This window comes from Tubulanus polymorphus, chromosome 7 (genome assembly GCF_964204645.1).
Source record: "Tubulanus polymorphus chromosome 7, tnTubPoly1.2, whole genome shotgun sequence".
Taxonomy (NCBI): domain Eukaryota; kingdom Metazoa; phylum Nemertea; class Palaeonemertea; order Tubulaniformes; family Tubulanidae; genus Tubulanus; species Tubulanus polymorphus.
The window spans coordinates 13063851-13080259 of record NC_134031.1 but is presented as its reverse complement, the minus strand read 5'-3'; the positions used below and the strand labels follow the sequence as shown (position 1 = coordinate 13080259).

The 16409-nt window shown below is 37.0% G+C and overlaps 1 protein-coding gene across 2 annotated transcripts in view; it reads left to right on the top strand.

Annotated features, from left to right (window-relative positions):
• Positions 1 to 14080, top strand: part of LOC141908928 (OTU domain-containing protein 3-like) — a 28739-nt gene extending 14659 nt beyond the window's left edge. For both annotated transcript variants that reach the window (XM_074799222.1, XM_074799221.1), the window contains exons 5-9: positions 393 to 515; positions 742 to 894; positions 7738 to 7834; positions 12447 to 12595; positions 13860 to 14080. In XM_074799222.1, the coding sequence (XP_074655323.1) occupies positions 393 to 515; positions 742 to 894; positions 7738 to 7834; positions 12447 to 12595; positions 13860 to 14024 (687 nt within the window). In that variant the 3' untranslated portion in view covers positions 14025 to 14080. The remainder of the gene's footprint in view (positions 1 to 392; positions 516 to 741; positions 895 to 7737; positions 7835 to 12446; positions 12596 to 13859) is intronic.
• The last annotated feature ends 2329 nt before the right edge of the window (positions 14081 to 16409 follow it).

The following is a 16409-nucleotide window of genomic DNA, read 5'->3' as shown; positions in this document are numbered from 1 at the left end:
TATAAGAATAAATCGCATAAGTGGATGGGGTTGAAGGCCTCCCATGGATTAATAACCACTGCCGAACTATTGATCATTGCTAGGATCTGTACCAGTAGTAGGTACAGTTTAGATTTGACCGAAGCCTGAAACAATTGCAACTCAAATAATAAATATATCGTATGTAGTAGATCAGTGTTCTCCATGAATCAAATTTATAGCAGGGCGCAGTATGAAATATTATCCTTGTTCTGCAACGAAGACGCGAGCACCGAAGGTCAAATATCTAAAATATAAATCTATCAACGAAAAATTGGCGAGTGGCTCAGTTACTATGATCATCTGTGCATCTGATTTGACCATTATTTACACGGAAATATGAGCTACAAGTTTTGTATTTAATCTTTCACCAGATCCAAGGTACCACAGATGCTAAAGGTCGAGAACTTCATATATCTTACCACAATGGTGATCATTATTCCAGCGTACGCAGAATTGGTGACAATACAGAAACGCCTGCATACATAAAACTTAAGGTATTATAAATGTGATTTCATAGACTAAGACACTCAATTTTTGGCCTTGGCCTCATGCGATTCAAGTTACAATGCCATGGTATCTATCTAGTTAGCAATTTTGCTATGGGACGATTGCTCAGTGGAGCTTTGCGTCTAAATGCTAAATATCACATGCTTAGTTTCAGCTGAAATCAAACTAAAATCATGAAAAATCACAGTATAGCGTGGTATTTTTTGTAATCAGAATCCTGTTGATATCAGTGAAAACGAAAAGAAGAAATTTGCGGAGCACATGTATACAAATGGGTATGATCATCAAGATAGTGTGCCTTCAACAAATGGAATTCTGGATGATGAGTCAACTGTTGAATTAGTAATGAGGGAATCTGGATGTGATGTAAGTCTGTACAATAGAACTCAATTAATTCGGATGACTATCAGGCACTGCCCAGATTTCTTCAAATTAAATGAAATTCGAATTATGAATGATAGTTTACATGGTTCCAGGTTAAATAGACCAAATATTTCATCTGAATTAAGTGAAAATCCGGATTGAAAAATTCAAATTAAGCAAGTTCTACCTTATCTATGGTAGTCATGTGCACATTTCTCTGCTATTGATTGTGGATTATCAATTGCCCTTTGGGATAGCAGGTGGGGGGAGTTAGTATTTCTTCAAGTACCTACCATTTCCTATGATTTTTCCCAATATTCTCTGAATTTGGATAGATCGCCAATGATTTTGCTGTATGACAATTTTTGGTGTTTTTACTATCATTTATTGTTTAATGTTAATGTTTTAATGGCTTAAGGTTGTATGTATCTGTTTCACTCCATTCCAAAGGTGGGGAATTTTGCCTACTTTGAAGAATTGGGGATTTTAACTGCTAAACCAATGAATCCAGTTGTGCCAGTATCCATTACGCTATACTCCGACATAAGCTAGCCTTACAGTGTTCTCCACGGGCTGTTTTATTATATGCCGTAAATATAATAAACATAAAATTATATGCCGCCATGCTAAAAAATCAGCGCCCTGCCTAATGTTTTTACGACCCTGCTTAAATTTTTTTCGTTGTCGTATGCGTAATTTAAGGGAAGCTTAATCACGATGTGCCTACAAAGTTGTGAAATCGGATACATGAAATGTTCTAGTAGTTGGAGCGTAGGCAACTTCTAAGATAACGGCGGTCTTTAGAATGATTGGCAGCTCAGTGTTTGGAGCCTACTATCAGTATCTTCGAGGGCGCGCGCTGCATATGGCACGTGTCTGATCAGTAAAGTTTGTTTAGCGTCTGTGGATCATCAATAAATGTACAAAGGAAGTTTATATACATTTTTGTTGACTGCATCATTGATATTGTGTCATATATATCTAGTAGGATTTTCTTTGAGCTGAGATTAACCAGTAAAGGTAACACATCAAAAAAGTGATATATAGCAATGATAGTCAGCCTCAGCGTGAGTAGGTATGTTCATGTCCGTGCGGGGCGCCACTATCGATTGTGACAACCATTATTGATTAGGAAAAGTGTGATGCGCGTTTTTACTACGCGTTTTGACATCGCGTAGTAAAATCATTCATAAAACCTGTCTATCAATGCAAATGAGCTAAAGTCTTTTGGAATCAACCAATAAGATCGATCTTTATCACTTGGGGGTTGGTTTAGTGTATAAATCCGCATTTTAGTCGAAGGAAATAGAAATCGAAATATACCCTTTTTCAAGAGCAAAATTCGTCAGCTTAGGACCCGAAATAAGCGACGAATCATCAGGAATCGGAAGGTTTAGGATCTTAAAATTCAAATACTGAAGACCGCATGATTTTATTTCGTGTCGGGGCTGAGCGATCACTGCTGGAAAAGTCGATGTCGAAGTTTTGCGTTGAAGCGAGCGATACAAAATGGCGGCCGGCACTTGTTATTGAATGACGACGATGTGCCGCGCTGCTCGTGATGAGATCAATATTCAACAATTATTCATCTGTCTAGCGGTAAATTATTGTATTTATTTTCCGATTCATAATTATTCATCACTATATTTCTGAATATTTTTTTTGCGCGCGGATCGCCACTACGCTCCCGTCGGTAAAGTGGCTGTTGAAAGAGGGAGGCGTCTAATGGGATGAATTGAGGCTTGTGACGGGCAAAAATAGAGGCGCGTGATGGGACAGTGAGGCTCCCGAGGGGATTTTCCAAAAGCAGCAAAATTGAAATATATATAAAATATTGTTGAAATTTAGCTCAAAACAAAACAAATGGATTATTATTTAGTTATTATTAGTAGTATTATTACTATTGCTTGGTTTATGTTTCTAAACTGATTGATTTTATTATGATATCATGAATATATTTCAAATTTCAGCGTTTTGAGCTAGGCCAAGCCTAATTTTCTGCTTTTCTACTAAAAACTAAAATTCATTTAGCAAATAATATATAAAATTGGTATATTTAAATCAATTTTCAATAGGAGCCTATGGCTATAGACCTAACTGACAGGCCTTGATTATCATGTTTATTCATTTCAAAATTTATGTAGTGAAAAAAATAATTTCATCTGAAATCATATCAATATTTCTCAATATTTCACATTTTTTCTTGCCGTTACCATGGAAACGTAATAATAATAATCTATATAATAATAGATATTCCTAGATAAACTTAGGGCAAACATAAACTATTGATAAATAGTTATTCTATCCCCTTTCTACATCATAACTTTTGATCTAACATCAATATTTTCATTATTTTACCATTTTTCGGCTGGTTTCCATGGAAACCATAGGCATTTGGAATCAGACAAAAATTTTGGGTCTTTCAACTGTCACCTGAAAGTGCTATGAGTGTAATGCTCTTTAAATTTCTAGTCTATCTCCTTTAGTTTAAGAGATATTGAAGTTTGTTTACATGAAATATTGCCTTCTTAGATCACAGTTTTTGTGTATTGAAACATGAAGACACTTTTCGCTCAAATTTTCAAACTTCAATTTGCGATATCTCGAAAACTACTGAAGATAATTCAAAAATTTTAAAAGCATATTGTTATTTGAGCCCTCACCATTCCAACAAGCTTTCTTTCAGTAAGATTGGAGCTATTTGAATTTTTTATTGATATAGCTAGCGTGAGTGTGATAATGTATTCATATCCTTGGCCAAGTGCCAAGTACCTGGTTTCCTGGAAAAATAAAACTAGGCCACGTGTTGAAGCATTTTCTTCTCACTACACGCCCCGCTGCCTCGTTGCTGTTGCTTGTAACGTATGTCCAATTTGATTTCATCAAAATAGATTTTACACATCAAGTTAGTCTCGCTTTATTTTCTGAAAAAATTGCATGTAAGTGTTTGTTCATGCATTCATTGTCTCCAGTGCGTAGGTCGTCGTCAGTTTCTCTAAAAATAGACAACCATCATAGTAACTGAGCCACTCGCCCAGTTTTCGTCGATAGATATATTGTGATATTTGGCGTCCAGCATTAAAACCATATGTGACTTTTCACGAATTCCAGTGTGGTTTTCTGTCTCAAACAGTCTGAGGAGGCATTAGATTAAACAAATTTCTTGGGAGAGGACCCCCAAACCACCCGCAATGGCTTCGCACCTTCCGTGCTTGCATCGTTGTTGCAGAATAAGTTTAATATTTCTTACTGCACCCTGCTATAAATTTGACCCGTGGAAAACACTGCCTTAGTGTTGCCATGCCAATAAACCAACCCCAATCATTTAGAAGTAGTTTAGATTTGTTTATTCGCTTATATTCGAAACTAATTGGGTAACATGAACGAATGCAGTGGGTTGTGGCAAATAAACAAACAATATTGGTTTAAGTCACCCAGGAATAAGTCATTCCATTGAACATTCACCACCACTACGTTCAACATTCTCCACATAGTAACAGGTATGTTAGGCTAATGTCACCGTAATTGGTCATCATTTTCCCTCAAGTAACCCACTTGCTGAGGAGGTTACTTTTAAGCCTTTTTATATGCCTTGACAAAAACTCTGTTATGCCTCAAAATGTTTGTTGGTCCCAAGTGAAGGCTTATGCATTAAATTTCAATTGCATATAACAACAAGCCTTAAAAAAAATTATACCTTGTTTCGCCACCTTCTCTACTCACCAAAGTGACCAGGCAGGCAGGTTTTTTTTTATTTAGGAAAAAAAAGATTTGTGGAAACTTAGGCAGGCAGGATTTCATTTTTATTAAAAACCATTTTTAGGCCGGCTTTAGGCTGAGCCTATTACTATACAAATGAAGTGAATTTAGATGACATGGTTTCCAGAGCATAGGCTCTTCTTTGTGCAACTGAGCATATATTCATTCAAATCATTCATTAATGCATTATCCATTCTCCAAATCCTACGGAGTTGAATTTTGAAAAAATCTGAACGCAAAAATATCGGTTTTAAAAGGCCAATCAGAAAGACTCCTCTGTGATTGGTTTAGACGCAGAAATCACCAGGTGTTCAGGTGAACCCGCGGTATCATCTACTGTTTTACTTCCGGGTTTTGTTTTAAGATTTAAAATTGTATTTCAAGATTGATTTCTGTGAAATGTTTAGTTGATTTGGTTTTTGGGAGGAATATATCTATTTGTATTACAGAAAATATCATTGGCAATTATCAAAGTCTTGTAAAAATAGCTTTTTCTCAAATCCGATGGATGACCTTAATATGCTAATTAGCCATGTGCTCAAACTGCAAATTCAATCAAATTTTATTCTGCAAAAAAATATCGAACCCCATTCAATTTTACTTTATTGAACAAATAGAACATTAAATCCAATTAGATTTTGTATGATTGAGTAAATTTCAGAAAATCCAATTCAATTCTATTCTGCATTCAAATCATCAAGACCGAGGGAAAAGATTGATCTGTTGCCCCAAACGTGAGAACGAAGTTCCTACACATACATGGTAAACCAAAATTCTTTTCCTAAAATGAAATCTGTTACAGGAAACCAATAAGGCCCTATAGATTTTTTATAGACTCAACAGCATCATGTTCAATTCAATCACCATGAACATGAACGGCCTTGAACCTTCACCAGCGCTACTGCTGCTTAAGTCTTTTCTTTACCGGGCAAGGATTCAGTGGAGTGGTGCGCGTGTCACTCCGATGAATTTCTCCTAATATATGTACAATAAATAATAAATATCAGCCCCAATTAAATTTTATGTTCACCCGGCAGGTTGGTTTTTAGTTTCAAATTAAATTCTAACCTGCTTTTCGCTATTGATTTTATTTTTACCAATTTTTAGCATGAGTTTTTTCGACCCAGCCGCTGGTAAGAAACAAGGTATAATTTTTGGACTTTTGTCAGCAGTATGAGGTTGGCATTGAGCCAATTCATGTAAAATCGCGGTACGTTTTTTTATGTGAGCATTTATTTCATTGGTTCTCGGGTTAAACGACGTATAATCGATGCGATTGAAGACATGACGAACCTCCGTCGATGACATGGTCAACTGAGTTTTTGGCGGGAAAATTCTTAGCTCTCGCGTATAAAATTGCAATGACCTCGATTGGGGGGGCCTCGTCTCTACGAGCGAATGGGATTGGCTGTTTTGGGATATACGGGGAATTCCGGCGCTACTAAAATAATTATGGGAAAGCCATAGAATGGCGAACGGTTCATTGGACTAGGTGCCGTATATGTGCTAATTTCAAATGCTCATTGCTGGTGAGGATGTAATTATTTCACACATCCGCCATAGGTATTGTTTCATTTTAATACCCGGTGATTGACTTGATTGACATTGAAGTGTAAGCGAACATTCACTAGACGAGGCCACCACGTGCGCGCGGAGTGCTACACGACACACACACAAGCTCGTACAGTACACTACTAAAGGTGATGCTGTAACGCGTGCACGTTTGACATGAAAATAGGCTGAATAATCGTAGCAGAAGATGAGCGCTGTGTTTTCTGTTTGATAGAATTTGTAATAAATTGTAATTTCTTGTGACCTGAAAATATTAAGCAGCAAACTACAAGTATAGGTCGAGTTCTGAATATTGTAGTCGTAAATTCCAGGATTTAAAACGATCTAATAGCCGATTTCTTCTGTACCGGTATTTTAACTTCCGCGGCCATTATTGGAAGAGGTTTCCAAGACCCAATATTCAGCCACCCTCTTACATGTAACATCATATGAATTTAAGCCATCCCATATTAATGGTCTGTTTGCCGTAACCCGACCGACCCGACTGCAAAGGTACCAAGTGAAAACTTTTTTTCTGGGATTCATTGAAATAAATTTTATTTTTGATAAAAACGGCCGACCGACCGACACACTGCCGACGTATGAGCTACGTATGTTTGAATTCAAGTGTGCATCGTGTGAAAACATGTGGCCTAATTTAAGTTTTCCAGGAAACTGGCAGTGTTCCAATAAGCTGCCATTCATTCTAATAGTGACTATATTAAAGCTGGTAACGAAAAAGCGCGCACATATTCAATGTACTGTTTCATTTTTAACACAGAGATGACGATCTGGACGAAGTTATTATTAAGGAATAATTCTCGAAATCTACGCTATTAGACAAATTTCCAGTGCACAACGTAGATGATTTCTGCGATATTGTTTCAATGTAAAAAAGGTGATAAATTTGGGGGGTTTTTTTGCCCAAAAATTTTGCAAAAAAATTCTACCTGCCTACATCCTGAAAAGTTGAGTCGGTGTTACGGCAAACAGACAATTATTTTGGGATGGCCTTATTTGAATTTTTTTTCATATTGTGAAACATATTTTTTTTGAAAATATAAAATGGTTTCCCTGTTGTGCCTACCTGTACCCTACAAAATTTTGGACGCGGACCGTAACCAAATGTATATCTTTGGTCTTATTTGACTACAAAATAATTCTTTAAGAAAGATAAAATGCAATATGAACTTGTGGAACTTTGAAGTCACGAATTATAAAGATTTTTTAAGCAATGCCCTTATTCCAAACAACCTCTAGCTTTCAAGGTAAACCACACTTTGCCCATGGGCAATTTATATTAGCCTAATATTTGCTAAAATGGCACATTTCCAAAATTCCTGGAGACAACTGCCCCCCACTATGTATGGCTCTGCCGTCTGTACCACATGACAAACAAAACAAATCCTTCCCCAAGTTATCTCTAAGCTACCCTAGTGGAATAATCGAACGCGAGGTGTAGAAATCTGAGACCAAAAAGTCGGCTCATTGACTTTTAATACTATACATTGTATATTGAATTTTGTTTTTTTGCAGAATGAGAGGTTAGTGCGGGACTTACTGGAAGAAAGTGATTTTGATGTTGATCAGACTGTTGCTATGTTATTAGAAATCATGGAGTCTTCTAACTTAGGTTTGTATTTTCATTACAATTAACCCCAGGGGTTAGATTTTGAGGCGCGCAATCGCGCTCGCGCGCCTATGCGCACGTAAAATATCTGGTAGAAGCGCTACTCGCAGCGCACCTAAGTCTTATTCAATAGCACGTGCAAAATTGTAGAAAGTTTATTGATTTCCCAAGACCTTGGTGCAAAGTAGAAAGTTTATTGATTTCCCAATAACTTGTAAAATAGAAAATAAGTATAAGTATAAGTATCCTTGCTGTGTGGAGGTTCCAGCTAAAATCATCTTCTATCATGTTGCATCCTGTGTCAGATCTTGTGAGGAACCAGCTAGGGGATAACTTACCTGCTCCATACTGAAAACTGGAAGATTTGCATGATCCACAATCTGCGATATTTTTTTCAACTGAATTGCAAACAAACTTTCCATCCTTTGGGTAATTTAATTAACAGCATTCAAAGATGAAAAATGCCTGGAAATAGCGTTTCCAAGCCCCTAGAGTTCAAAATTTTTCAGGGGGAGGGCCCCCACACCCCCCCTCCCACAAGGGACTTCGCGCCTACGGCGCTCGTTTTGTCACATTAACAAAATTCCAGTTGAGCACCTAACCAAATCTAGGTGCTTAATTAGTAGAGCTCCTACAATTTTTAGAATCTAACCCCTGTAACCCCTTGCTTAACTACGCTGTATTTGACTTGAGGTCTTCCCAGCTGATTGAATAGATTTCTTCAATGATAAATGGGTCAGCTGCTGAATAAAAATCCTGTGACTATTCATATTTTCTATGAACCTCCCTGCTTTTGGAATATTCTGTGATTCTGGTGTTCTGTGATATGACAACGCCGCTGAAATTGTTTGCTTCTATAACTCCATAAGTGTTTCGTCTAGGATCATGAAATTTTATGGGGATATTTAAACCAGGGCTGGTAAAATTATATTTTATTATTGAATAATACATTATCATTCATAAAATTATGATTGAAATAATAAACCCTAATTTTTGTTATAATTTTAAACATCTAAGGTGTGTTATTGTAAGAAAATAAAAGTTTTAAAAAAAAGATTTTTGTGATACATTATGACTAGGGTTTCTGCTGCTTCGCAGAAACCCTCATGTCATTCCCATGATTATTAGATTTCCACTTTCCAGCCAAAATTTTTTCATAAAATGTAACTCCTCTCAGATTCTACTACTAACAGCTTATAAACGTAATTTTCATTTCTGACAGTAATATAACTTAGCGTCTGACCATTTCGAATTTGCGTTTAGTAATTTATTATGAATTAATCCCGTGTAATTACCAGGTCTAAACAGCAACCAGAATGTCGTAAAGAATTGTCATCCATTGATAAAAATACTTCCCGAAAAGCCTACAAATTACCAGACAACCTTGAGCCTCAAACTCAACTGTAAATCACGGATTCAGACTAACATCAGCCCGGAATTGAATAGACCCGATTGAATAGACCCGAATAGCAGCGGGTAACGCGCTGGTCTGGCGTGCAGTAGGTGCATGGATCAAAGCCAAAGCATATCTTTTCTTACGTATTTCTGTTTGATTTGTATCGGCTTAATAGAGATTTTATTTATAGTTTTCAATAGGTTGGTCGCGCGATCACACTAAATGGGAATTTTCTTATAGCCAGATCTATTGTAAGCTGGTAATTCTCAACATGGTAGATATCGTCACAACGTTCTACTCATCCAACTCCCATCCTCACTTGCCAGGGACCCGTATCGCTCCCCGAACTCGCACCCACCAGCCCCCTATCCTCACGACGCGTGATTTCATTACTGGCGCTTTTGCGCATGACGTCGTACACTGATTTGCAAAATACTTTCTTGTTAGGTTAAATGTTTGCTGATTGGTCCATTTCGTGAATTCCAACAGAAGCCTTATGTTGTTTGTTACAAGTGCTGTGATAGGTACGACCGGATTCTGGTCAGCCAATTACGACTCTTAACAACTCGCGAGGTCATGAGGTTTGGGGAACAGTTTTAAGCGTAGTGAGTTTGAATCCCTTGATGGGTGAAGATGCCCGACCCCCCATGCAATATCATACACTGTTTTGCACTCTAAACGGGGAGTCAATCGAATGTGTCTGTATGTCTGTCTGGCTTTCAGCTGCAAATCTTCAATGGTTTCGTAATCCAATAACGCCAGTATCAACTTTGGCCAGAGGCTTACTGTTATTGCCAATTGGTCTACAAATCTAGAAATTTACTGACCATTTGTTTGTAACAGCCTAGCAATTTATGATTTATTGATAATAGTGCTTATTATAATCAGTGATCAAGAACTTATACATGTATTCAAATATATCAATAAAACATATTATTTATTGAATCGAATTAGCGTAGTGATACATTCTTATCTCTGTTACTTTGTTCAGTGGATCAACTCACCAGAATGAGATTGAGTCTTGATAGAACAGATCAAGGTCACAGTGATGTGATAATATCAAAATGGTTAATGAATACCAAAAATTAATGTCTGTAGAAATCAATTAATATTTATTGAGTATACGTGTTAAGTTTGGTTTCAAAGCTGGTTTTAGTACATAAACATATGTGCATTATGCCAACAATTATGATTAGAACATGCAACTGCCACCAGGGGACTATGAAAGCACCATATCTTCAGTACCTTCAAAGCCATTTCGACTAAACTTGATACATCAGTATTTTCTACGTGGTAGCCCTTATGGCTCCACATATCCTGATTATGTGTTGACCAGTAGGTTGTGCCCCTTCAAAATGGCCATATGTTATTAACTGATGAGAATGATTTCGATGGAATCTTTGTAGCTTCCCAGTGCGACATATGAACCAATTAGGCAGAAACCCATTATCGCTGCTATGCACCTATATTTTCAAATATGTTTTGGTGTATCATAAAGAGGAAAAAAAATGTATATTAATATTTCGACTGTTGTTTCTCACAAGTTGTATCGAATGAATAATTCCATTTAGTTGGTATATCAAAGCTTACGGATGTTGCTTGGCAGAAAACCTGTAATTGCTGCTTTGTAGCTATATTTTTTGGACTTTCACTTTAGGGACCGTTCATTAAATACATGTACGTACACAAGCCTTAGGTAGGACCTCAACGGCAAAAGCATACAATCTGCGTACAATACTAGGTAGCTATTTACACTAAGTACACTAAGTGTACATACTTAATAAATCAACACTAATTGCTACTGTATAATCTCGTAGTAGCCTGGTAGGTAGTTGTTGGTAGTTGTTCAGCCATGAGTCTGGAACAATATAATGAATTCAATGCCCCTTTTAAAAGGGTGCATCCTAGTAAATCCCTCCAAGAGGGGCAAGCTATATGGCGTGATAATTAGTCTCAATAATCAAATTTATTTATACTATGATATACAGACCAGTAGATAACAGGTGTTTGTTTATGTTTTATACTACATGATCAATCATTGCGTATGTTAGGTTGGAGGTCATCGGCAATGTACTACAATGTGCGTACACAGTACGACCTTGAAAAAAGGTACTATTTTTTGCTTACGTACTTAATGAATGGTCCCTTAGCGAAGTCCATTTTTCTATCGCATATGAAATTTTCTTCGTTTAGTACAAAATAACTTCTGAACGAGGCTTAGTTTCTCTTCGGATCTTTCAAAACATTCATGCAGTAATAAAATATCTCTAACCCTATTGAATTTTATCGGAATACGTTGCTTATTTATTAATTTAGTTATCTATTTGTTGTTGGAACTACATTTCGTTCCAGAAGAATACATGCCCTGTCACTTATATCCATGCTTCACACACGTGCGCATTACAGACTCACTGCTATGTTGTGTATTCATCTCTGCGTGTACATGTTTATGAAAAGCGCGCCTCACGTGTGGCCTAAGTTTTCTTGGAAACTGCAAATGATTCATTCCACTGCCTGGGATTGTTGGCTGTTAAAGCTGGGGCTGTTAAAGCAGTGAACAGCACTTAATTGAAAAATGATTCACTGCCGTGAAAAGCAGTGAAATTTATAGAAATGATTTATAGAATGACAGTGTACATAATAAATGAAATCAGCATCCAGGTTCACACCATGCACATGGAGAGTGACTATTTGAGGGTTAGATCCTATAACTGAGTTGAACTCAAAATGGCGGCTTTTTCAACCGATAAAACTAGGCCTGAAGATCAGAAGGGTTAGGATCTAACATCTACCCTATGAGTGATTGGCGAAAACCCACTACCATGCATATTTATGATGATTCATTGGGCAGTTGTGTGTAGATGCTACGTAGGACTTCATGGAGATCGTGTCAATAGAAAAGGGCATTTCTTAAAAAGTCACTGCAGTTGGAAGTGAATTTGGCATAACATAGCAGTGGATGGCATTGAATTTGGGCCAGGAGTGGCACAATGATCCCTGAATTGCGCACCGCGGTGGTATACAATAACAACAACCATGTATTCTAAATCTGAAATAACAAGTAGGCTTATAATGAAATATTTATGAATTATTAATGCATAAACTCTAGGGTATATTTACTGACATTTAATTTTGATACTGGATTAAACATACACCATCATGTAAATTTAGGAAAGTCCATATTAAGAATTTTGTTTCTCGTTTATTTTCAAATTACAGAACCTGCACCAATACCTTCAAAAAATGACTTGTGGGGACAAAATGGTTCTGGGAATCGTTTATTTGGGTCACCCATAATAAGTTCAGATGTGAATAAAGATCGGCCGCCACCACCAGTGGGTGCCAGACCTAAACAACCAAAGGATAAGGTAGGCTTAAACTAAATTAACCAGTTTAGAAACTAAGTTGTGTGCTAAAAACTCAAGCCAGGCCAAGAGTTCCACTCTTATGCCTGTATTCTGTTATTAATTGGGGTTTACTGATCATTCGACAGAAACCCCTAGCAAACAGTAAAGAAACATATGTGAGACAATTTTTCTATAAAATCGAAAATTCAGAATTTTTTTGGGTAAATGCAGAACACTGGGCAGTGCAAGTGCGTACGCATAATTACCTGGGGCCGGTTTCACAAAGCGTAATTAACCCTTAATTATGATTAAATCACTAATCATGATCAAATTATCATGATTTAATCAAGTTAGGTGTTTCACAAAACGTAATTAACTTTAATTATAATTAAGTTAATAACAAAATTTAATTCTCCTCTAGAGTGTAATTAAACCAAAGCTGCAGATATTATTCATGGAATTTGGTGTTTATTAATTGACGACGGCAATTCCTACACTTATTCAGTTTTTCAGATTGTTTGGCTCAAATAATTTGGATTTTTTGCCTTTTGTAAAAAAGGCATGTCAATATAAATTCTATTGATTTATTTTCAAACGTCCTATGTTTTTGTCAGCACGACCACCACATACTTAGAAGTATTGAATTAATTGATTTTGTCCATACATATGATAGATTTCCGTCAGTAGAGTACATATCTATGGAGTTAGTGTTAAAAAGTGCTAATCACTGCTCGGAAATAAACCCCATTTACGAGGATTTTATTTTGCTGACTGGAGGTGAGTTTCTATTTAAAAACTTTTGAGACATCTTGCTAAGTTTTTCCACTGGTTCCTGAGACCTTTCAGCGCAATCTTTAACTCCCAAAGGAGTGAATTTCTCTTTTCCTCTAAACAAGGAAGGTTATTTTGCTTGAACAGCAAATGGCTGTCTAAAGTTCCGCCATTTTGATACAGTTAAATTGTAATTAAGTTGCCTAATTATGTAATTAGTTAATTTTGTAATTAAACCCTTTCGTGAAACCGAATTTTAATCGTAATTAACAAATCATGATTAAGGAAATTTAATCATGATTTAGGTCCTAATTATAATTAAAGTTAATTATGCTTTGTGAAACCGGCCCCTGTTATTGAAGACCACTACTTTCTAACGATGATCAGATATGAATGATGTAGTGTTACTGCAAGGGAAATTTTTACAAATCATTGCCATAGCTGTGTCGTTAAAAATCGAAAGAAATTCCTTGTAATGAATCGGTAGCCAGTTATATCTTTTTTTCTTAATTAGAAAATTCTTTCAAATCGATTGAAGAAAATGGATAAAAAGAAACGTGCGATGGATCGACACCGGCAGCGTCTGAGTGGTGAGCCAGTAGGAAGTGATGATGTTGGTATGGACGATTCGGAAGATGAGACAACAATCGTTAGTGGCATGGGATCATTACAGATCTGATGTTTGTTGATTTTAGGATATCTAATAATAATTGATGTTATCATGTGTATAATAAAGGTGATATTTGTAACTTGTAAGATTTTTTACAGAAGTGATTTCTCGTCTTCTATAGCTTACTACGTGAACGTCCATTATTCTTTTAGCATGCCCGGAACTATAAATTTAGGAAAGTCAAATCAGTGGACTTGTAATCATCTTATGTTCTCTGATTGGAGGCAAGATCCATCAATATATCCTGCATCATTAGCAGCTAAAACTGGGGTTCCACCTACCTACACACTAAAACAGTAGTTCAATAACTGCACACTAGAAGGCCCACAGACTGCTACACTGGCAACTTCTGCTACACAGACAACTTACAAAATCCTACCCAGTACTTATACCCAAAACCACTCATGCTCGATTTACACATAAACTAAAAACTCGCAAACCATACTTGCAGACCACGTAACTAGATACACACATAATAAAAGCAAAAATTATCTATGGAAAGCATTTGGGGATAACCCATAGCTATCATACACGGAATGCATGCCAGACGCATTTGATTTTCAAGCTCTTACAAACCTCTGATTTAATAATAACCCTATATCTACACTGTGGCTTCAAATCATTACTCGACAGTCGCGGATATAGAGGGTCGGTTCCTTGGGAACCCACCCCTTTTTAGCCCACTTGGGACTTTAGACGGAATCCAGTTATTTTTGGAAGTTTTGAAGACGCTTCAATGTAATGTTTTGATACTTGGGGTTCACATGTATCTACCCTAGACACATCTTCAGCCCAAAAACTGGCCCTGTCAGAATCATTGTTGTTCGCCGAAATCAGCACTTTTTACACATTTTTGAACTTTTTGAGGGAAATTTTGAAGACGCTTTGATTGATTACCTTGATCTTTCGTATATATTTGAAGCCCCTAGGGCCCATCAGCATAACTAAAATCGGATCGATCGGACTCAAGATGGCCGTCCTATGACCTTTTAAGTGTCCAAAAATGTCAATTTTGGCCCTAATTCTGACTCCTGTAGCTACCTACTGGTTTGCCATTTTTCATTGCAATCGCTGATGGGCACTCTTTGGAAAGGGATGTTTTATACCGGAGACAGGTATTTTTGATCAGCCAATTATGACGCAATTGGCGGCCATCTTGGTGTCATCAGTACTCATTCATAGGCGGGAAAAAGTTTTTCGACATTATATTGATAACTAAGCATATTTTGTTACCGCATGAATGAATTAGAAAGTTGTAGCTTATAACGTGTTCTATGATTATTGTGGTGAGTTTCAAAGTCATTGGTTTTTGTATATGTCCACCAGGGGGTGTTGAGTAATACAATATCTTAGTATTTCTATATTATATTTGTACCAATGCATATTTTGTTACTTCAATCAATTACAAAGTTGTAGCTCATGACATCGTCTATGATTTTGGTGAGTTTTAAGGACATTAGTTATTCCATATGGTCACCAGGGGACGTTGAATTGTAGAATAACTTAGTATTTCCATATCAAATAGGTCGCTATGTCATTCCCAAAGTAGAAAAAGGGTACATTTTATCTAGACGAGAAAAGGGCACATAAATTCCAAACAAGAAAGAGCACTTGTAGTCGTTTCTATCAATCCAAATTAGAAAAGGGAACGTTTTTACCGAACGAGACGAATAATCTTAAACAAAAGGGGCACATTCAGCCGTCCATCAATTCTAAAAAAAAAACAAAAAAGGCACTTGTAATCGTCAGTTCCCGTATACCATACGTTATCTCGGGGATTTGACCTGTGAGACAGGGTCATTCGTTCACCCACTGAAGATGCGTGGAGGCCCATGTACATGTATTAACATAACTAGAGTAGTTCGAATTGCCCTTATAGGACCATTTTGTAATGTACGTATGAATATCAAGTGACTGATCGACTGATGATCTGAACCCGTGAAGTAGAACCAATGAACTTCGGTATTTTAAGTCCTTTGCATCCTCGCTTGCCAGGGGCCCAGTATCGCTCCGGAACTCGCGTTCGGCTTTAGCCTAGTGATTTCGAATCCCTAGCTTGACGGGTGTAGAGGAGTCGTGCGTGCGCTGGTACGATTACTCAGCATTCAGTTGCATGCCGACCGAGTCACTCAGTCACTATTGTAGCAGATGTGGTTAAGTTAGTAGGGTAGCCCAACATTTTTGGAGACCACGTCGACCTGGCACTCAGTTTTCTACCAACATACTGACAACCAAAACCAACATATCGACAAACTGGCATATAACAAAAAGAATCTTTCAAGGATTAATTCGGCGCCGAACTGCATTTTTCTACTGACATACCGACATACTCATAGTCTGAAAAAATCCCACTATTTACAGATTAAAAGAATTTAAAAACCAGAATTTATTTAT